The 22,027-nt window shown below is 39.5% G+C and overlaps 1 protein-coding gene across 1 annotated transcript in view; it reads left to right on the forward strand.

Annotated features, from left to right (window-relative positions):
• Positions 1 to 22,027, forward strand: part of LOC149313712 (dual 3',5'-cyclic-AMP and -GMP phosphodiesterase 11A) — a 169,407-nt gene that overhangs the window by 123,369 nt on the left and 24,011 nt on the right. Inside the window, exons 12-17 of the mRNA XM_089523024.1 lie at positions 571 to 680; positions 6,025 to 6,115; positions 8,607 to 8,707; positions 13,209 to 13,286; positions 16,252 to 16,315; positions 20,182 to 20,256. Of these exons, the coding sequence (XP_089379150.1) occupies positions 571 to 680; positions 6,025 to 6,115; positions 8,607 to 8,707; positions 13,209 to 13,286; positions 16,252 to 16,315; positions 20,182 to 20,256 (519 nt within the window). The remainder of the gene's footprint in view (positions 1 to 570; positions 681 to 6,024; positions 6,116 to 8,606; positions 8,708 to 13,208; positions 13,287 to 16,251; positions 16,316 to 20,181; positions 20,257 to 22,027) is intronic.

Genomic DNA, 22,027 nt, shown 5'->3' on the forward strand with positions numbered 1-22,027 from the left:
CTATATCCACATGTTAATGTCCACCCCTCAGCAAGAAGATAGCAGTTACTGAATACTGCATATAGAGGATGTCAAATTCAGTTTCTGTCATCAAGTTCCTCCCTGTTACTACTTTGATTTTGACATCCTTAATGTGATATCTGTGTAATACATGACCATACCAGATGGAAAGTGTTCCATTGTTCAGGCACTGATGTGAGACCAAATGACTATTGCAAAACGTGGCCTATTGGCTTCCACAGCACTTCATTTTTTGAAATTGTGGTTTGGCACAATTGTGATGAGGGTCCTGATTTTAACTATGCTCCCCCGTTATGATCTAGTGTATTAGTTACATATGATCTAATACATTATTTCACATATGATCTAATATATTATTTACTAGAGTTATTGCACTTTTAATCAGAAGCTTTGATCAGTGCATCCAACTTAAGAGCTGCTGAATGTCTGCTGCTGTTTCTATTTATCATAAACTTACAATTTATCTAACAATTAACTGGATCACTGATGGCTGTGGTTATTGATGTCACTAATATTACTTGTTCTTGTTCTTTTTTCTTTTCTTTCCAGACTGCAGGATTACAGGAGATTCTGACAGAAATTGAAATTTTAGCTTTGATTGTGGGATGTTTATGCCATGACCTTGACCACAGAGGAACCAACAATGCATTTCAAGCCAAGTATGCTTTTTTTAATTCTTATTAATTTGTTTTCCTTGTATATGAAGTGATAGAAGTTACAGAGGAAACAATAATTTCAACATGCTGTACACAGTGAAGTATACTTAGGCTTGCTTGCTTTTAAGAGAGACCATCCATCTTAACAATCCTTGATTACCTCACCACCACCAAAAAAGCCCCATAAATTTAAATTCATTTTAAATCACATTTTATATCATGCTGTTGACTTGGCTTGCCCTGTATGAATAACTGTGTAGTATAAAATCAGGAAACAGAATCCGGATGTTCAGTTGGTTGGAGTTTCTCCTTCATCTACATATCTTCACATGCCAAAATGGAGAGTATTAAATATTCGCCATCTGTCATTCTTGGGCATGAATTGCAGCTGTGTGAATGTTCAGGCAGTATTAAGGATATATAACCAGTTGCGTTCAAAAGAGAAGCAGGTGTCACCACAAACAGGGTTCTCCTTGGCTAGTACAGACATATTCCTTACACAGGGCAGAATAATATGGGACTTATTTATGGTTTCACATAGCTTTCAGGTTTGTTTGGGTTTTTTTGCAGCTTTTTCTCCAGTTTATGGGTCAGAAGATTTGCTCCTTTTTCTCTACCTTCTGTTTTGCAAGGCAAGCAGTTGCCAGTCCTCATAGTTGGCTGGATTAGAATCAGTGTACCACAGCTCAGCTTGGTAGCAGGCAACTATCCCAACAAGGCAAAGTGTCCTTAGTAATTGGCCCTCAGGTTAGTAATTTCCTGGCTACCGTAGTATCATGGCCCCCAGGGAGCACCTGCAAGGGAAATCCTGCTTTTTCCCCTCCAGTTGGGGGACTGGGGGGGGGGGGAGGCAGTATCCATGTCTCACTCTCTCAGCAAGTGTTTCCACGATCTGCCTTCCATTCTGGGAATCAGCCAGCTCTTAGAAAAATGACTAGAGCAGACTAATTCTGCAACACTTCCCCCACATGGAAAGGAGCATGAGGAATCAATCCAGTTGAGAGCCCCCAGCCAAAGCTCTGCATAGCACTTGTCCAAGGTCCTGATGTTGTCAGGAAGCATGGTCATGGCTTCTGTTGTCACAGGACCTATCTAAGGCAGAGGACATTTCAAGGTTTGGAGCAGGGAATAGTATTGTATTTTGCATGGTATAGAAATCTGCAGGTTTGTGTCTATGAAATTGAATATTCTGTTCTATTCTGTGCCATTTTCTGCCATGTTATATTTTATGTTCCATTCGAACACTTACACTGCCTTTATGGCACTTTTGTGTCCACTCTTATGCAGCTCCTTGATCACATGCCATTGATTTTCTCCCTGTCTTGTGCTATGGCATTATCTTGTGCCCACATGCTTGTTAATGTGATACAAACAGCCATGCTTTATGGGAGAAATGCTATGGTGCAGTGGCAGATTTAAAACACACACACACACACAGAGAGAGAGAGAGAGAGAGAGAGAGAAGCTACAGATTTCAGTCTTGATGCATGAATTGTGGCAGTGGTGTATCTAGTGTATTTGACACATAGAGCAGAGAGAGTGGGGTACTCCTGGGCTCCTGGCTCCTAAGCCAAAATAACACCATTGGGTTCCTGTTGAGAAGTTGGAGAAAGAGAGGGGGGCAGAAGTGAGGATTGGAGGATCTGTCACTGGCACCTCTACATTTTCTGCTCTGTATCAAAGGTGGTGCTTTTCTGCTCTGTATCAAAGGTGGTGCTGTGCAAGGCTTGATCAAGCCCATGGGAAACCAAGAAAGACCTCTGCCTGCAAGAGGAACCACCACAGCACTCTGCAGGGAAGGGAGCAATAAGAGGCTCTCAAAATGGGTGTGGGGGCTGAGTGATGTCACAGCTGTGGGGAGAGCAAAAGGGAAAGAAGCTGCTCATGAAGGAGAGACTGATGAAGAGGAAAGAGCAGAGGATGAGGAGGGAAGTTTCTGGTGAGATGGAATGCCCAGCTTCAGGAATAAAAATTCAGGAAAGGAGGGGTGGATGCTTGACTCTGCCTTCTCTGTCTCCCAGGAAATGAGGCAGTGTTGCCTATCCCTTGTTGCCTTATCCTACTTCCATTTGCTTCATGGCAGTAACATTATGAATTTGCTGTGCCAGGAAGTGAGGCCAGATATAAATGGTCAAGGGCAAGCGCAGCACCTCCCCCTCCCCCACCTCCTTTCACAGACTCCCAAGAGATGAGGAAAGGGGAAACAGCCTTTGCATCCATCAGACAATGTACCCCTTTATTGCCAGCCTCCATGGCAGATAGCTTCCATTGCTTTATTCTTGGCACACCACTCAACTGTGTTATACACAGGAGTGATCAGTTATGTGGGAGTTTTCCAGTGTGAACAGATGTGAATGGACTTCCTGCACTGCGGTTCTTGAAGAGAATCCTGAGCAGCTAGTTTAGTGCCAGACAGAAAAGATGTACCAAAACCCACTAGGGTTCAGTGTAATGCTGGTTTTCTTAACTTGATAGTTATTCATCAGTGGGGGTATAGCATGATCCTCACACAGCCTTCTAATTCACTTGTGCATCAGAACAGAATTGCTGGTAAAAAAGATCAAAAATATATACTCAAATACAATAAAGCAGTGCATCCAATTCCTGCAAACAATTTCATCCATGCAAAAATCTAAAATTCTTGCCAAAGAAACTCTGGGTATTACTTTGTCACAGGGATGGGGGAATCTCAACTGTGCTTTATGACCCCCCCCCCCCCCCGCCTTGTACTCTAGGGTTACTGTTGAATTTTCCTTCAGTTATTAATTCCATCTAAATGGAGAACTGTTTCCATTATCATGTGAAGTCTAGAGCAGTAATTTTCAGCCTTTCATATCTTAAGTCCTTCACTTGTTCTGTCCTGCTATAGGAGGAACAAAAAAGTCACTTTTTCTGATGAAATTTATGTGTTTATAGCTATTCTGCTGTTATATTTATCATTTATGGTACATTTTAAGTGCATAAAATTACATTAGTATTGTTGGAAGTTAACACAAACAAGCAAAATAATAATTCCATTATTAAGGATAATTATACGAATACTGTTAATCATGAATTGGTGCAAGTATTAATACTGGTATTATTGGCTATATTATTGCTCTTCTCAACCTATATACCACAGGCTTTGAGACCCACTAACCTAGAGCTTCTACAGATTAGGCACATGAAAGCAATCCTTTCAGGAGTTGTTTAGAAAGAGGTAGTTTGGTGCTGGTACTAAAGCCTAACTTGAAGATACATCTTTTACCTAAATGGCTTTCCTTCTAATGCCAAGCGCATTGGGAAAAGAAGGAGCTGGAATTACTGAGTACCAACACTTGTAGTAGAGGGGATTAGAGGAAGATCCTAAATTTAGTATGGTCCCTGGTAGATGAAACATTAATAATGCTGTGAATTGCTATGTCAAATGCAGCTCTGCATTGCAACTGAGTTTATGTTGTCTACTCAGAAAGATGCCCTGTGCTTTTCAGTCAGTGGGACTTGCAACCACACCAGTATGCACACAGTTGTCGCTTTTAAGGACCACATAAGTTTGACATATACAGCAGCTATCTAATCTGTGTAGCCATCTTGGAATAAAATCCTCATGCCACCATTTTGCAAATGGCTGACACAAAAGAGATTACAGGAATTCTGACTGATTATAAGTTAATAAATGAAAATTCAAGGAACTGGGGTTTTTTATATATAAATTAAAAACTTGGTCAAATCTGTACTGTTTTTCTGTTCAGGTTGTCGTGGTGGTGGTGATGATTATGATAATGAAGATGATGGATGTATGGAGATAGATAGATAGATAGATAGATAGATAGATGAAATCAAACAGCTTGTGGCCTTGATACCATCTCTGCCCTTGTGTGAGAGAGATGAAAACACCGTTGTTTTTTCCTGTACTGGCATAGAAATCACAGAAGAGGCTGAACAGAAAGCACATTGTGACACAGCATGTTGATGTATTGGTAACAGATGTTATCACCTCCATGAAAGGAACTGTGATTTTTATTCTCACCAGCTGATTCCTAAAATTGAAGCTAACATTACCTTCTGCTTTCCCACTTTACTTTCCAAGTGTTAGAGGAAAACCTGATGAAAGATCAAGAGGCATGTGATTGAAAACAACATCACACCACAGCTCCCTGAAATTGCTGTGCTAAGACAACACTGCCATTTTCTCTGGGGAATGAGGTTTCCTAGTTGTTCTTTCCCTATCCCCCTCCCCTTCCTACTGCACCATGCTGGTAAAAGATTACTGCGTGGTGGCAGCTTTGTAACACAAGCTTCTAGGAAAGTTTACCTTATTCCAGCATAACCATTTTAAACCCACTCGCCACCACTACTACCAACAACAACAACAAAACCCTGTCCTTTCATTTTAGGCTGAATCCCAGAAGTGAAGTACTGGTGCACATTAATCTTTTGTGACAGTCTCATCCAATTATCCTCCACCTACCAACCATTCTTGTTTGTAATTAGATTTCAACTTTTAAGGATTCAACTTAGCATTTTAAATGATGTACAGGGTGTGTGTGTGTGTGTGTGTGTGTGTGTGTAAGTGTGGTAAATATTACATCAGAATTATTTTTAAACAATACATGTAAACATATAGCAGAAAGATGCAACCCTATTCGTACCTATCCAGGGATGTAGCCAGGATTTTAGGAATTGGGGGGGGGGGGGGGGTCCAGACTAAGTGCCACCATTATAATGGGGCTTGGGTGCGGCGGCGCAGCAGCACGCACCATTAATTTTTCTAATTGACATTGGCCTTTTGGCAGAAACGGGTTGTGATATTCACCTGCATCCCTTTAAAACTCTGGAGACAGTGTGAGGTGCAGCTCAGTGGGAGGAGAAAGGAGAGGCCTCAGGTTTAATTTTTTTAAAATAGAAATTTTAAAATTTTGATTTTATTTTAAAAAATAATTCTTTTTAAATTTTCTTTGAAAACATCACATCTAACTAAATTTTTGCTTTAACTACATGAAACTATGTACATGTAAACACATTTAGGTTGTGCATATGATATTGTAATTTAAAGGTCTAATTTTAATTTTGTTAGTTCTTTATGACACAATTATTGCCATTGCATTAAGTGATATACAGGAATTGCAACTTATGAGTAATATTAGTACAAAAAAATTTACTAAAGATTCTGTATAGTCTTCTATGGGAGGAGGTCAATGTAGCATGGCACCATGAGTTGCTGCACCAGGTGACACCAACCCTAGTGAGGTGGTTGCACACTTGGACAGCATTTCTCTGATAATCCAAAACATTTCAGGAGCATATACTAGAATTAGTGCTGACCCTTTGTCTCTATTGCATTTTTCTTTCTTTTTTCTTTTTTAAGGATTGGATCCGCTTTGGCTCAACTCTATGGGACCTCTGCTACATTGGAGCACCATCATTTTAACCATGCTGTCATGATTCTTCAGAGTGAGGTACAGAGCCAGAGGAATAGCCAATCTCTTCATTTGTAAATATAAGTATCTGAAAACGTTCCCATACAGAGGGTTCTTCATGGTAGCAGTTAAGAGACAAAGACCATAATCCTGCATCAGAGGTGTAGATACAATATTGTAGCTATGCTCCACCTCCTGCTCTGATTCCCAAAAGCCTCTTTAAAAGCCAGTTAGCTGTCATGAGTAATGGAATTTCACAGCACTGGTGAGTGGGATGCTGCAGGATGACATGAACACTTTGCTACTCACATCATCCTGCAGTGCTCTGCTCAGGTTTCAGAGGCATTTACAATCATGGCAATGGTAGTACTATTATAGATATGAATGGGGAACAGTTGCACAGTCGTAAGTCTAATTTATGACATTGTAGCTGACAAGATGCCTGACAGAGCTTGGAAAAGGTCCATTTTTAATGATACCAGCAGAGTCTGGCCATGTTGGCTGGTAGATTTTGTCAGTATGTCCAAAGCCTGACCACAAAAATGTGTGGAAAGGGGTCTTGTAGCACCTTTGAGACTAACTGAAATGAAGAAGCTGGTAGTATGAGCTTTCATGGACTTGAGCCTACTTCTTCAGATGCATGGAGGTAGAAGTAGACTCAAGTTTATGAGTCTCAAAGGTGCTACAAGTTCCCTTTCCTTACTGATTTTCTAGCCTAACATGGTTTTGTCTCTAAATTCTACCTCAGAAATGTAGTATGTCCAATGTCTAATCATGTCATTATGCAACTTTTCTGTCCTTTATGCCGTAACAAAATTTTCTGCAGTAAGGAAGACATTAAAAGAAACTGGGTGAAAACAAAGATAGGGCAGAAAGGAAGAATTATGTTATTTGAAAGTAAAATTTGGCAAATGAGGCAGGGTCATGGCATTATGAAAGCCTCATCTAAAATCACTCTGAAATAAAGCATTAAGGCACATCTGATTTGTTATATAGAAAAGCACCATGTTCACATGTAGGATAAGGATTCTGAGTTCTAGATTCCTTGGAGCGATATATTGTTGGGCTTTGTAATATGTCAAAAGCAAAACATCCTGGGATGTGGTTGAAGTGGTTCTGATTTTTTCTGTTTATACTATTAGTACTGCAATATTCTTGTATACATCTCCCTAGAATATAGGTTGGCATTTCCTTTGCCTTAATTAATGCAGTAATTGTAAACTCTATGATAAAATTATCCCACATCCATCTTGGTATTCATAGTAAATAAGACCATTAGGCCAGAAGATACAATTATCTTTATTTTATGTGGTAAACTGTTGACTGGTATTCTTTTGCTAACATCCTGCTTCCTCAGCACTAAACAACCTTTTAATGAGTATCCTGTAAAGGAAGGAAGGAAAGAAGGAAGGAAAAGGGAAAGAAACAAGAATATCTGTGAAAGAAAAGAATGAGAACAATCTATGTGAATGATTGTTCTGCTAAAACCAGCAAAGAAATACCAAGGATTATATTATCTTGTATAGATTCCAACTTTACTGTTTAATTCCTGCAATCTTCAGTCAGATTAAACCACACATTCCAGATGGCTTTACAATGACACAGTGGTAATAATTTGGTTTGTTTTAGGGTTAGGTTTAGGGTTAGTTTTTCCCCATTCTGCTCTCTGACCAAAAAGAGTAAATATCACAAAACTACAAATCCCAGGATTCCATAGCACTGAGCCATGGCAATTAAAGCAGCATCAAAAACCATTATTTCCACTGTGCAGATTAAATGCAGAGTTTCTTTCAGCTCTGTATCACTTTTCCAGAAGTAAAAGTAACTTCATCTTATGATGGCCCCAGCTTCTCCTTACTTTTAGTACTATAGTGGTACCAATTTAAACATAGTATTCTGCACGAATGTGCCTCATGAATGGGAATCAGGGGGCCTTGTTCATGAGTGTGCCCTTTTATGGGTAAGCATCTCAAAAGACTAGGCTGGGGTATATAGCCAGTAGTTGCTCCTCTATTTCGTTTTGTGCATGTTGGCTTCAAACAAATTCCATGAAAAGCACAAAGGAGGAAAGTTAATCCCTAAATAAATTGGTAAACCAATTCTTGGCATACATGCTGGGGAAATGTCATTGAAATTGAAACTTGTATCCATGTACATGTTTAGCTTTGGACCAGCAGCCTAAAAACAATCAAGTGAAGTATCTACCCAACAGACGTGACTCTGTTACGGAATAAGCCAAATCTCAAAACATCATTCCAAAGGCATTTGAGTAATGTTGTTCATCAGTTGCATGAGGCATATTTATGAGTGTAATATTTTTATTTTAGTGCCCATAATTTTAGTCTGAGAGAAAAATCCAGGAAAACATCTTAATTGCATTGGCTGATGGAAATGTTTTTGTCATGATTTCACTATGAATAAAACAAGGATTTGTTGTAATGATGACACACTTTGCAGAGTTATTGGGAAACCTTTCAAAAACCCTATATTGATTCCGAGCTATTTAGCTTTGCTATCTCTTTCATTATAGGGTCACAACATCTTTGCTAACTTGTCCTCCAAGGATTACAGTGACCTTATGCAGCTTCTGAAGAAGTCAATATTGGCAACAGACCTCACTCTCTATTTTGAGTAGGTATTGGCATTTTCTTGAATTTGACAAATGAAAATCTGAAAGAGCTCCAACCCCTGATGACCTTTTAAATACTAGTGAGGGCAGAGGGCACGTAATACTAGAAGTTAGCATTCAATTATCATTTGAGTTATTTACTCTAGCGCTTTTTGCATTGTTGGCTTTGTGGATGTTGTACGTACAGTATGTTTAGCTATTTTCTTTTCATTTAAAGAAAAGTACAGTTTGCTTAATTTGTCAATTTAAAAACTCTCTGCTAATGGAGGACTAGCATTTCAGCAGACTAGTTCATTTCTGTTTTTGATAACGGAAGGGAGGGGGAACATCTATGTGTGAAATGGCCATCACAGGCCACATATACCCTCTTCTTGTCCTGCCCTGATAACATCTCAACAATATTTTTCAACAGATAAAATTAAATGTGTTTAGACTTCCCATCACCATCATCAGTGTTCATGTATGTTTAACCATCACTGACGTATAAAAAGTAATCAAGTGGAGCAAAGCCATGGTCAAGATCTGAAGGGCACCTTTGGCCACATGCCCTTAGCAACCTGTCCTCTTTTGGGTCCCTGCTACTTCAGCGGGCCTTAGGCTACATTTGCACTGTAGAAATAATTCAGTTTGACACCAGTTTAACTGCCATGGCTCAATGTTATGGAATTCTAGGAAGGGAAGTTTGTTGTAACACCAGAACCCTCTAACAAAGGGGGCTAAATGCACACAAAACTACAAATCCGAGAATACCATAGCATTGAGCCATGACAGTTAAACTGGCATCAACTTGGATTATTTCTGCTGTGCAAACACAGCCTTGGTTATGGTGTCAGCAATGGGAAGTGGCAGAGGTTTGAATCAGCACTTGATAGTAGCAACGTAATCCTCCCAACAGTGCTGTGGAAAGATGCTACATCAGGAGCAAGTTAGTTGTTTGCAGTAGTGCTGGAGTCCCAGCAATTTTCTAAAGATTGTTCCATGCTCATTTGGTCAGGTTTTTCTTCACAGAGTGTGCTTCTTGCTTGAGCATACGCTATCTTCCTCACTGGCCTGTCAGCTGTAGTTGTTAAAGGCATAACAACACAACAGAGGGAAAAAGGGCAGCTGTCAACACTACCTGCCCACACTAGTTGGGTTGCCATAGAGAAAACTGGAGAGGGCTCTTGTACATTTAGTAGTTGTGTAGAAGAGGGAATTTCAGCAGGTGTTGCATGTTGTGTGATGAGCAACACCTGCTGAAATCCCTACCGGCAACCCTAACTGTAGTGTGTCTGCACTACAGAAATAATCCAGGTTGACTTCACTTTAACTGCCAAGGCTCAATGCTATAGAATTCATGAAACTGCAGTTTTGGGGAAAATTTATCTTTCTCTGTCAGAGAGCTATGGTGCCACAACAAATTACAATTCCCAGAATTCCATAGCATTGAGCCATGACAGTTACAATGGTGTCAACTGGGATTAGTTCTGCAGTGTGGATGCAGCCCAAGTGATGCATATGCACATGGTATTGGGCCACAAGGTGTAGAGTGACTATAAACCTAGATGACTTTCAGAAAGGATTTAGACAGATTAAGACAGGATAGGTGTGATAGTTACTAGGCTTGGTTTAAGTAAATGAGGCCTCCATAATCAGAGGTAGTATGACACCGAAACATGGTTGTTAGGAAGCAATGAGTGTGGGGAGAAGTATGACTTAGCTTTTGCAGAGGCAGATCAAGTAGTCACTGTGGAAGAAGAGGGTGTTGGAGATGATCTGAACCTCTTCTTTGCCATCACAGTGTGACAAATTGTGATGCAGCGATCCTGTCTCAACATTCATGTTAACATGTTTGTGATTTGATTAGTCTTTGACCTTCTCTGTATGTTTCTTTGAAGCTTAACACTTACACGCAGAGGTACCACACCACACAGATGTATATGGATTTTGGCAGTGAATGCATATAATTGAAAGGAGTGCTGGTGAACCTGTCTGTACTTTACGATGTAACACATTGCTCCTGGTGGGTGTGAGAAGGTCACATTTTGGTCACAGCTGAAGATTTTATTTCCTTGTTAATTGTTTTACATTGCTAAAGGAAGACTAAACAATAAGGACGGAGGATTTTGAAATGTGATGCTGTTTTCTGGAGAAGGAAAAAGGGGTAATCGGTGGCAGGTTTTTTATTATTATTATTTAAATGAAACAAGGAGCCACTCACAAAAGCACCTTGTGTAGTGCTGACGCAATGCGGAGTTGCCTGTGAACAGTTAAGAATAAGATTGATTTAAAGCCTATGTGCCAGCTAGTCTAGGCTGTTAAAATTGTCATCACTGCAGTACCTATCCCCAGAGGGGTTGTTAGGCCATCATGCCATGAGAGAAATGAATTTTCCTTTCTGCCTGTGTGACTTTGCATTGTATTAGAAACTTCGTGTAACATGCAAACATTTCAATACTCTGAAGCAAAATGTGCAAGGAAAAAATGTGTATTATCTGAGACATCCTCAGTGGATTAAGAAGCTTTATAGTAAATAATATGAAAGTTTATTAGATAGTATTATTGTTTATAAAATAATATAATAATATTATTATACTACACTATACTAATAATACTATGCTAGTATTATACTATTAATACATGTATTAATAATAATTATTAGCATGTTTATCAATAATTAATAGTTATAAAATTATTAATACATTTATTAAATCATGTCATATTGGATTATCTTAAATAATCCAAAATTAATTTAGAAAGTAATTTGCCTGTTACAGCCTACATTGATAACACCAACCTGCCATAGGATATACATGCCTAAATGGACAATCTACATAGATGGAAAGTGGTCAAAGGTATTCCAGGGGATACATCACAGATTCTGACAATCAGAAAATATGCAAAAAGAGCCTGAATCAAAGATAGACCAGTGAATAGCAAGTCTCTACAAACCTATTCTCAGGATTACCTCTTGAAAATTTGCAGAAGTCATTCCATGGAGGACAGTCACTGGTGGAAATTGCATTTTTGAGCCTCTTTTCTGATATAGTAGGAAACCTGGAGGGGGGAGACAGCTGACCGCTGTGATATAGTTCCTCAATTATGTTCTTCATAATTCACATAATCTTGCTGCACACGAGCTGTTAATATGTTTTAACATGTTATATTTACCACATGTTGTAAGTATTGTTGGCCACTCCAGGCTTTCTCTTAGCTGCTTTAGTCATATTACTCTATTGTGAATGGATTCTGAGATGTTCAGCAATGTGACATTCTCAGTGCACTTCATAGAAAATTATTTATATTTTGCTCATGGTGGGCAGCTGTTTCTCAGAATATATTTTTTGGTACAATGTGCCTTGTTTCTTCTTAGAAATACAATGACTTTCAATTAGATGCTAACTTTCCTAAGTATAAATTGGGGAATGCCTGCCACCCTTGAATTGCTAAACAATATGATATCCAAGTATTCTCATAAATATATACAGTTGTCCCTCCACAGTTGCGGCTTTGACTTTGCAGATTTGATTATTCACGGTTTTGAATAATATATTCTCTCTTGGAATCTCTAAGTCATCCAGTGCAGTTCAGCTGGGAGTTTATCATAGAGCTGTGCTGGAGAATCTAGAAGTTCCTAGAGAAAACACTTCTCTAGGCATTTCTGGGTCTTCCAGCATGATTGTATGATCAGCTTCTGGCAGGTGTTGACCACAGAGTTGCACTGGAGGACCTGGAGATTCCTAGAGAGGTGCTCTCTTAGGTAAAAATAATAGTGTTTTTTAATTTGTAGGTTTTCCATATTCATGACAGTACTTCACATCTAACCACAGCGAATGTGGAGGGACCACTGTACTTATTTACAGTCTCATATGTACCTGTCTTTCTTCGAAGGAACTCACAGTGGCATACAAAGGAGTACCCCATTCATTCTCCCATCCACCTTGATACCGTGTTGATTTACTTGGTACCTCACTGATTTTAAACAATGCAATTTTTCCTACCTCAGGTTATTTTTTATATATGGCTTAGTTTTAATTAATGCATATCAATTTAAAAAATGAAAATTTCACAAACTAAAATTGATTGTGATGAATTAGCACAAGACCAAGACCTAGGGAAGGTTGTATCATTTTAAGCAGCTGAAAGCCCTCCATATTTTAAAAATTCTAACATCTATTAAAATACATTTCATCTTTCTTTTTAAAAAAAGTAATAAGGCTCCATCATTTATTTCTTTGTTGCCAGTGTATAATCAAGGAACTATGAAATTGATGGGCTGCCATAAAACTCGTCCTGCAATTATAATTTTTTAATTTGAATAGTCTGAAGCAGAGACAGGCTGGTCCCTAGGGGTACCAACACTCTTTGGAATCTTGCTCATTGTAGAGAGATGCAAGCCGTTATAGTACTTTCTGAACTTAACAACTTGTGAGAAGAACAATATCTTTACAGAAAATATTAATGAAAAGTATTACACCCTAGTCATAAAAGTGTATTTCCTTCCTCTGGTATGTTTTGTTGTAGGAAGAGAACTGAATTTTTTGAACTTGTCAACAAGGGTGACTACAACTGGAACATTAAATCTCAGAGAGAGATATTTCGGTAAGTGACAGCTCTCTCTTGCTTGAAGTCCATGAAGTGATTCCAATAATGCTGGGAAGAGAATCTAGTGGCAGTAACAAAAGATCTTATTGTGTAGTTGAAGGCTTTCATGGCTGGCATCCATAGATTTTTGTGAGTATTTTGAGCTATGAGGCCATGTTCTAGAGGAGTTTTTTCCTGATGTTTCACCAGCAGCCATGGCTGGCATCTTCAGAGAATGCTGGCATGGAAGAGAGTAGGGTATATACACTGTTGGTGAAGAGGAAGTGATCTGCATGTTAATCTGTGTATTGTTCTGTTGTTGAATGGCATGGCCTCAGTGTGTCCATTTCATTAATGACCCATTGTTTGCTGGGAAACCCCCCTCACCATGGGTGGTTTGCATTTGCATTTGCATTTGCTGGCGATATAACCGAAAAAGAAAGAAAAGCCATCAAGGACCTCAGTTCAGACCCAGAAATCATCATTCTCCCAGCAGACAAAAGTAATGCCACAGTAATCATGGAAACATAACAATACAAACAAAAAATCAAGGAACTCCTGGATCTTGCAATATACAAAAAACTGAAACATGACCCAACCACCAAAATCACTAGGAAAATGAACACCCTGATCAAAAAATCCTCCATTCAGCCAACCACAGACCAAAGTTTATGCAAATCTGAGGCTCTCCCACCAACACTGTATGGACTTCATAAGATCCACAAGGATTCCATTCCACTCCAACCCATAGAGAGCGTCATTGGGTCCCCCACATATGACTTGGCCAAGTTTCTGGCCATACAATTACAAACCCATATAAGACAAACCCCCACCCCCAATTACACCAAGAACTCGGCTCACTTCATAGAAAAAATCAACAACTCAAACTCAAACCCAGAGACATACTAATCAGCCTTGATGTGATCTCCTTGTTCACCAAAGTCCCCATAACAGACACCATGGCACTCATCTGATAAATTTTTCTGGAAGACATCACAGCCCTGTTCGAACATTGCCTTACCACAAGCTTCTTCCAGTGGGACAATGGATTCTATGAGCAGAGAGATGGGGTAGCCATGGGAAGCCCTCTGAGCCATGTTATAGCAAACTTTTACATGGGACACTGAAAAGTAAACCCTGGAAACAGCACCAAAAAAGATCACAACATGGTTCTGATATGTGGATGACACTTTCACTATTTGGAGTCACAGAGAAGAAGATCTGGCTGTGTTTTTGGACCATCTGAACAACATCCACCCAAACATCCAATTCACGATGGAAAAAGAAAAGGAAGGAGCATTGCCATTCTTTGATGTCCTGGTCATCCGCAAACCGAACCAACGGTTGGGTCACACAGTATACAGAAAACCTACACAAGAACCATCAAGAGCTGTGCATGTGAATGGGGGATGGGCTTCAGAGGCAGTACAGTAAGTCGAAGGGTGTGTGGTTTATAGCTCAGCCTAGCATAGGTCCATGTGGAGATCTACTACACTTCACTGACCCATGCAAACAAGCAAGATCTTTATTGTAATTTAGCAATTTGCCATTATACATAGTTGAAACTCAGCAAATATATTATTACAGTAATGCACAATTTAAAACTGTTCCATCACAGCCAGATAGCCAAGCAGCTGAGCTATATAGGACTGCAGACACAAAACCATGGTAGCCAGCATTGTCGCTGCTTAAGGATGATGCCGTTTTCAGTGGAAAAGCAACAGAGTGGATGTGCAAGAATGAGTCCTTTAACCTTTCCCCACCCTTTACGTTTCATCTGCAACACTCCCCATCCACTGCCTTGCTGCTGCTTCTCTCGTAATATTTCAGACAGACAAATTTCTGGAATTCTGTGGCTGGAGACTGAGAATAGCTTAAGTGGGGAGAAAAGCAGAGGTATGGAAAGTGTAACGCCTCCCCCTCCTGCCACTTGTATCTTCACTACAAACTGCCTCCTCTCAAAGCATAAACTCTACCACCCACAATGTCTGGTTTACAAGCACACCCACACATCTCGCCAACAGATACATGGACTCCAAGATGATCCCATAATTTCTAAGGTCATCTTGGTGGACTTTACCACAACCACTTCAGCCAAAAAGAAACTCCAAACCACCCCCTCCAAAGGATGCCAGATAGACACAGAAGCATCATTAACCAAGTGCTCTCCTGTGGGTGGTGTACACATAGTTATGAAAAGAGCTATTCATGAGATGGGAAGTATTCTTAAATAAACCATGGGTCATTTCCTATTTTTCCATATTGTTTCAGTCATCCCTGACTTTAGAGCTGGAGCAGTATGTTTGCCATTTCAATATTTCTAGTGCCCTTGCTCTTTATTTGGACTTTCTCATAGTTTTATATGCTTTGTGTACTGTACATAAATGCTTTCTCCAGGTGAATACTTCCTTTCTCCTAATACTTATAAAATATAACTGTAGCCAGATATTAAACTACAGAGAAACAGTGCAGTCCTCATAGTAAATCTTGAATTTTTATTGCAGATGAACTGTAGAAACTGCTTAAACAGTGTCTAGAATGCCTCTGGTTATAGCTTTTCTTTTACCACGGTAGTCACTTATAAGTAGGCAAATAGATTAGCACAATCTGTATTTATTATATAATAACTTTTTTTTCTTACATTATGGCAAAAATCCAGCTGCCCTATATATTACAAATATGACTTTATTAGTCAAAGTGCAGCAAAATTAGTAGTTAGTCTGCAGTGATACATGTTTCTTTGGTAGCATTCAATGGATAGCATTGAAAATTCATTATTTGATTATCTATAATGCATTAGCCTTCTTATAGTTAATGACATAAAACAGTGCTGACTATTGAAATTCCAAGCTGCGCCATCGCTTCTATAAAGGAAGAAGGCACTAATTCTGACTGTTTAAAACAGATTATGTATCCAGGGTGAATTTGTTTAGAAAAGCAACAAAGGTTTGCTCAGCTTGTATTGTTCACTTCTGTTTTTCAGATCAATGCTAATGACAGCCTGTGACCTTGGAGCTGCGACCAAACCATGGGAGATTTCAAGACAGGCAAGTCATGATTAATAGCAGGGCAAGAAAGAGGAGGTACTGATGCAGCCGTTTTCCCAGGAACCTGACATGGAAAGGGCCAAATTTGCAATCGATTTACAACAGTATTGCTGCTTTTAAAAATAGCACAGATTTTCTGCTCAGTGTGGTTTATTAGCCAGGATTTTTGTTGTTCTTGTTTCCTTGATGGCACTGAGTAATATTAATGCATCCAAAGAGCATCTGATTCTGTAAGCCTAGCTTCATGATGAAGTCTTATTCTTTATATCTGAGACTTGAAAAAAGAACAGGGATATCGAATTATTTTGTGACAGCTCTTAAAATCCCCTCTGATCATGAAATATTGAAGACAAGTGTCTTGTGTGGAGATTTCTTTGGATCTTTGGAGATTTCTCAAATCTTCAGAGCTGTTGTTTAAGTCAGTTTCTGGGAACAGCCAGATGGTTGTTTTTAAACCTGGACATGTATTTAATTCACAGGAAGAAGAGATGAGAAGGTAAAATGGATGCACAACCATTTCAACCCTGACAGCTGCATCCAGTATCAACTCAATACGCAGACTGTTAAACACACACACAGAGACACACACACACACACTGTGGGAAGAAATTAGGAGGTTTACACCTCTCCTTTCTGCCTTTGGAGATCTAGAGATTGCTGGAATATAAATGAAAGGCCCTCCCCTATCCCTCAAGAACAGGAAAACAATGATATCAGAAGCCAAGGAACAGAATCCCTGTTTCCAAAATGCATGGGGTTCCTTCAGTTTCAAGAGGTGTACAGAGACTGACCAAAGGCTGCATGCAGGCTGCTGGATTGTACACTCCTTTGGTAAAACCATGCCTTGTTCTGTTGTGTTTGAGATATTTTGAGATTTCAGGTCCATATAAAAGGCTCTTCATATATGAATGGATGTCAAGGAGAGATGTCTCTGATATACTAATTTTGTATAGGCAGGATTTATTCTTTTCTCATGGTGAAGCATCCAACTATGTGCTTTTCTCACATCCATAAATCTAAGGCAACATAAAATAGAGACAGTTTTGGTACCTGTTTTGCTCCTTGGGTGAACTAGGTTCCTACATGTGCAGTAGAATAAGGTGTCAGAAACATGAAGTGTTAGAAAACATAATGATGCTGCCTATGAAGAATGCCAGTTTGAAATTTGCCTGTGAATTAAAAAAACAAACAACTCTTTGTGAGTTTTAAAACAAATGAACCCTACTCATCTGGAAGAATGATTGTAATTCAAACCTTTTCTTGCCAGATTTTTTTCTATTTGCAGGGAGATAATTCAAAAATGTTATCCCACAAACTTGCATTCCGAATCAGACAATCCAAAAGAGGCTTCTTTACCAGCCCAGGATTTGTCACTTCATTTTCCTGGGTTATAAACCCAGCTGTAAAGAAAACAATAGAGGTCACATGGGCACCATTTTAGGATTTTATCACACAGGAAAAATCCGGGGTTTAAACAGTCGTTTTCCTGGGAAAGTTGCTCAGTCACAGTGAAAATTTTGACACAATGTTGTGATTAAAGAGGACTTATCCCAGGAATAACCAGCACAGCAGCAAATAATTCACAGGGAAATATAGTGAATGATTTGTTGCTGGTTATTCCCTGGTTATTCCTAGGATAAGTCCTCTCTAATTGTGATGTGTGTGAAAATCTTCACCACAATCGCATGACTTTACCAGGAAAATGACTGTTTAAACCCTGGATTTTCCCTGATTTTCCCCACATGTGATAAATTCCTTAGTGGTGAAGAGAACATCAACTGTCAAAGTGTCTTGTACATAAGAAGAGCCCTGCTGCTGGATCAAACCCAAGACCAATCTAGTCCAGTGTCCCACTTCTCACAGTGGCCATGTGGGTGCCTGTGAGTGGTCCACAGACTAGAAAGGAGCAGAATGACACCCTCATGCATTCCCTTTAATTAGTATATTAATAGAGGCATGCTACCTTTGATACTGGTAGTGATACACAGCTATAGATACTAGTAGCTATAGCCTCCATGAATTTGTTTAATCCTTTCTAAGGTTATCCAAGTTGGTATTCATCATTATATATTATGGAAACAAATTCCAGAGTTAAACTATGCACTGTGTGAAGAAGTACTTCTTTTCTTTCTGTCCACTTTCATTTGGTACCTGAATCCAAGTCTGTTTGCAAAATAGTGCTACCACAACTATTCTCTGAAAGCATATAGAAAAAAACAACAACCCTGAAAATCAATTATTATTAACTTTGTAGAAGAGTATTGCCTATTTTGAGAAGTTACTCACATATCTTTAGCTTTATTTCATTTAGATTGATGGTCCAACCCACCTTGAAGGCCACTTAAATCAATGGAATAGATAAAACATCACAAAAGCGTTGAAACTATCTTAAAACTAGATGTTCGTGAGCAATGAGATACATGGTGATATGAAAATGTATGTAGACAGGTCTGAAGAAGGCTTCTACATATTTCCAGACAGTAGTTTTCTGGACCTTACCAGGAGATGCTGAGAACAGAGCCTGGACTTTTTGTGTGCAGATTATGTGCCCTACTGCTGAGCTATAACCCTTACTCAAAACTTACCTGTATAGTAACCCCAAATGCACAACATAGCTGACTGCATGTATTAGCTTTCACATGCCAGCATAGCAGCACTATGTTGGGGTTTATTTGCAATGAAGAAAGCTTTGGCAGCAATCTATATTTCCCCTCTCCCTCCCGAGGTTAACGGCATTTTGTAAATTGTTTTTACAAAGCTAGATTTATTTGCCCACATGGAACTAGATATAATAGTTCCTTTCCCTCTTTCACATTTCACTGAACAAGTAAGAGCCCTTGGACATCATGGTTTTTCCATTCCCATCTCAATTCCCATGAAGGCATCCCCATGAGAATATGAAGTGTGCATAGTGCTGACATAAATTTATGAAGTGAATTCAAGCATACATAGAAATTCACTTCCTGTAATCAATAGCATGCATACTTATCTCCAGTCACACAAGGCATTTTAAAGAGAGTATTGGCAGGCCTGTAAACCCTAAAGGCCAGATCCTGTCTGATCTTGGAAGCTAAGCAGGGTCAGCCCTAGTTAGTTCTTGGATGGAAGACCGCCAAGGAATACCAGATACTGTAAGATATACTTCGGAGGAAGGACCTAGCAAAACCACCTTTGAATATTCCTTGCCTAAAAAAAAAAACAACCCCTTATGAAATTCATAGGATTGCCATAAGTTGACAGATGACTTGAAGACACATACATGCACACACTGACAGAGAGATAATAAACATGTTAAGTCCATGCAAAATTCACTGGTTCAGACTTCAGGGGAACAGTAAGGCTTGTTTTACAGAAATCAAACAGAAAATGGGGGTAGGGGAGGTTTAATCCCTCCTTCATTTCAGTGTTTATTCGAGAGAGAGAAACTAGCAGGAGAACGTTTAAAATTTCTCCACTCACACATGTTGGATAACCTTGCTTGAATGTGCCTGCTTACTTGTGTATGAAAAAAGGAAGACATCTTTAACAGGACACCATGCATTTAAGATAACATGTAGTTTTACTAGAGACTCGTATATTGGCCCACTCTTGGATTTAGCCTAATCCTAACTGCACCACTGTGCTAGCTTTCTTCAAAATGTCTGCATTCCCCCCCCCCCAAGTAATTTCAAAATGATTTGAAAGCACATTCTAGTGATGTGAATTAGTTCACGATGAGTAGGCTTTAGGCTGTTTTGATATGTTGGTCAAGGACCGTAAGCAGTGGTGAATTTAATCTCCTTCCTTAACCAGGCAGTTGCATTAGGAAATCTGTTACTTTTCTCAAACAGCATAAAACCTAATAGATTATTTGATATGCATTTTAGGTAGCTGAACTGGTAACCAGTGAATTCTTTGAACAAGGAGACAGAGAGAGATCTGAGCTCAAACTCACACCTTCTGTAAGTTTGTTACCTGTTTTGGAAATTTATTTCAGAATAGGAAAACTGTGAAAGACATATATTATAAATTAACCAGTAGTTACTATTTTTATTCTTTTTCAAATTTATTTTATTTTTTATTATTATAAAAGGGAAAACACAAATGTGGGAAATTCAAAAGCAAGGAAAAAGAAAACAGTGTCCCCCAGAAAGAATGAAGAAAGCTTTGGCAGCAATCTATATTTAAGGGTCCGATGAGCGGACCCTTAAAACTGGGGTCCCTCAAGGAGCCATTCTGTCTCCCATGCTATTTAACATTTACATGAAACCGCTGGGAGAGATCATCCGGAGACATGGGGCGCGGGGTTATCAGTACGCTGATGACACCCAAATCATTTTCTCTATGTCTCCGACTGATGCAGTGACTGGGGATGGCATCTCTCCTCTCGTGGCCTGTCTAGAGTCAGTAATGGGCTGGATGAGGGAAAACCGACTCAAGCTGAATCCAGAGAAAACGGAGGTACTAGTGATAGGTTCCCCTGGTCCAGGAATGGCGGTGGTTCCACCTGTCCTGAACGGGGTCACGCTCCCTGTGAAGGACTCCGTGCGCAGTCTGGGGGTGCTTCTTGATTCGTCGCTTCACCTGACTGCTCAGGTGAATGCGACGGTCAAGAACACCTGTTATCAGCTGCGGCTTATTCGCCAGCTGCGCCCATACCTGACCCAGAGGGACCTAGAAACTGTTGTACATGCTCTGGTAACCTCGAGACTGGATTTCTGCAATGTACTCTATATGGGGCAACCCTTATACCAAACCCGGAAACTACAGATGGTGCAAAATATGGCAGCCAGGCTGGTCACTGGTGTTTCCAGGACCAGCCATATAACACCGGTGCTTAAAGATCTTCACTGGCTGCCTATTCGTTTCCGGGCCCAATATAAGGCGTTGGTGATTACCTATAAAGCCCTAAATGGCTTGGGTCCAGGATACTTGAAGGACCGCCTCTCCCCATACATTCCGTCCCGCACCCTCAGAACATCCGGGCAGCTATTACTGAAGGTGCCAGGGGCCAGGCTTACCTCCGTCGCAAGGCGGACATTTTCCATCGCCGCCCCGGCCCTTTGGAACACGCTGCCCGCCGAGCTCCGCTCGATTACCTCCCTGGCCCAATTTAAAAGGGAGTTGAAAACCTTTTTTTTCCAGCTAGCATTCCCCGCATAAAAATCCTGCGGGCCTCCCTCCTCTTCCGTGGCTATGAGGATGGGCTATTGGGGTTTTAGCTGGTTTCATTTTAATTCTATTCTTGTATATTGTATGGTGCTGTTTTTAACCATTGTATGTGCACTGTAATTTTATGTAAACCGCCCTGATCTATGGAAGGTGCGGTATATAAATAAAAGCTTTATTATTTATTATTATTTAATTAACAAGGATAGGTATTAAAATTATGCTTACTGTTTTCTTATATAATAATAAAACTTCAGTAATAATAAAATAAAAAATAGTTACCATTTCAGTTCAAAGAAAATCAATATAGTTTTCGTTAAAATGTAAATGAACAAGTAAAGAAGATCAGAGAACATAAGATTGTATTTCTAAGCTGTAAAAGTTTATTTGGTCATAAGTTTTATCATGTTGCTAAATTTGACATTTGTGAATCAAATTTTTCCAGGGCATCTTATTTGAATTGTAGATAACGAGACTTCTAGGTGCAAGTACAGTTTCAAAGTTGGTTTGACATTTTGTTTTTCTGTCAGTTTTATTCAATATATCTTTCAAGATATATATTCA

This window comes from Sceloporus occidentalis, unplaced genomic scaffold (genome assembly GCF_023333645.1).
Source record: "Sceloporus occidentalis isolate IW3139 unplaced genomic scaffold, rSceOcc1.0.p SCAF_4, whole genome shotgun sequence".
NCBI classification, from domain to species: Eukaryota; Metazoa; Chordata; class Lepidosauria; order Squamata; family Phrynosomatidae; genus Sceloporus; species Sceloporus occidentalis.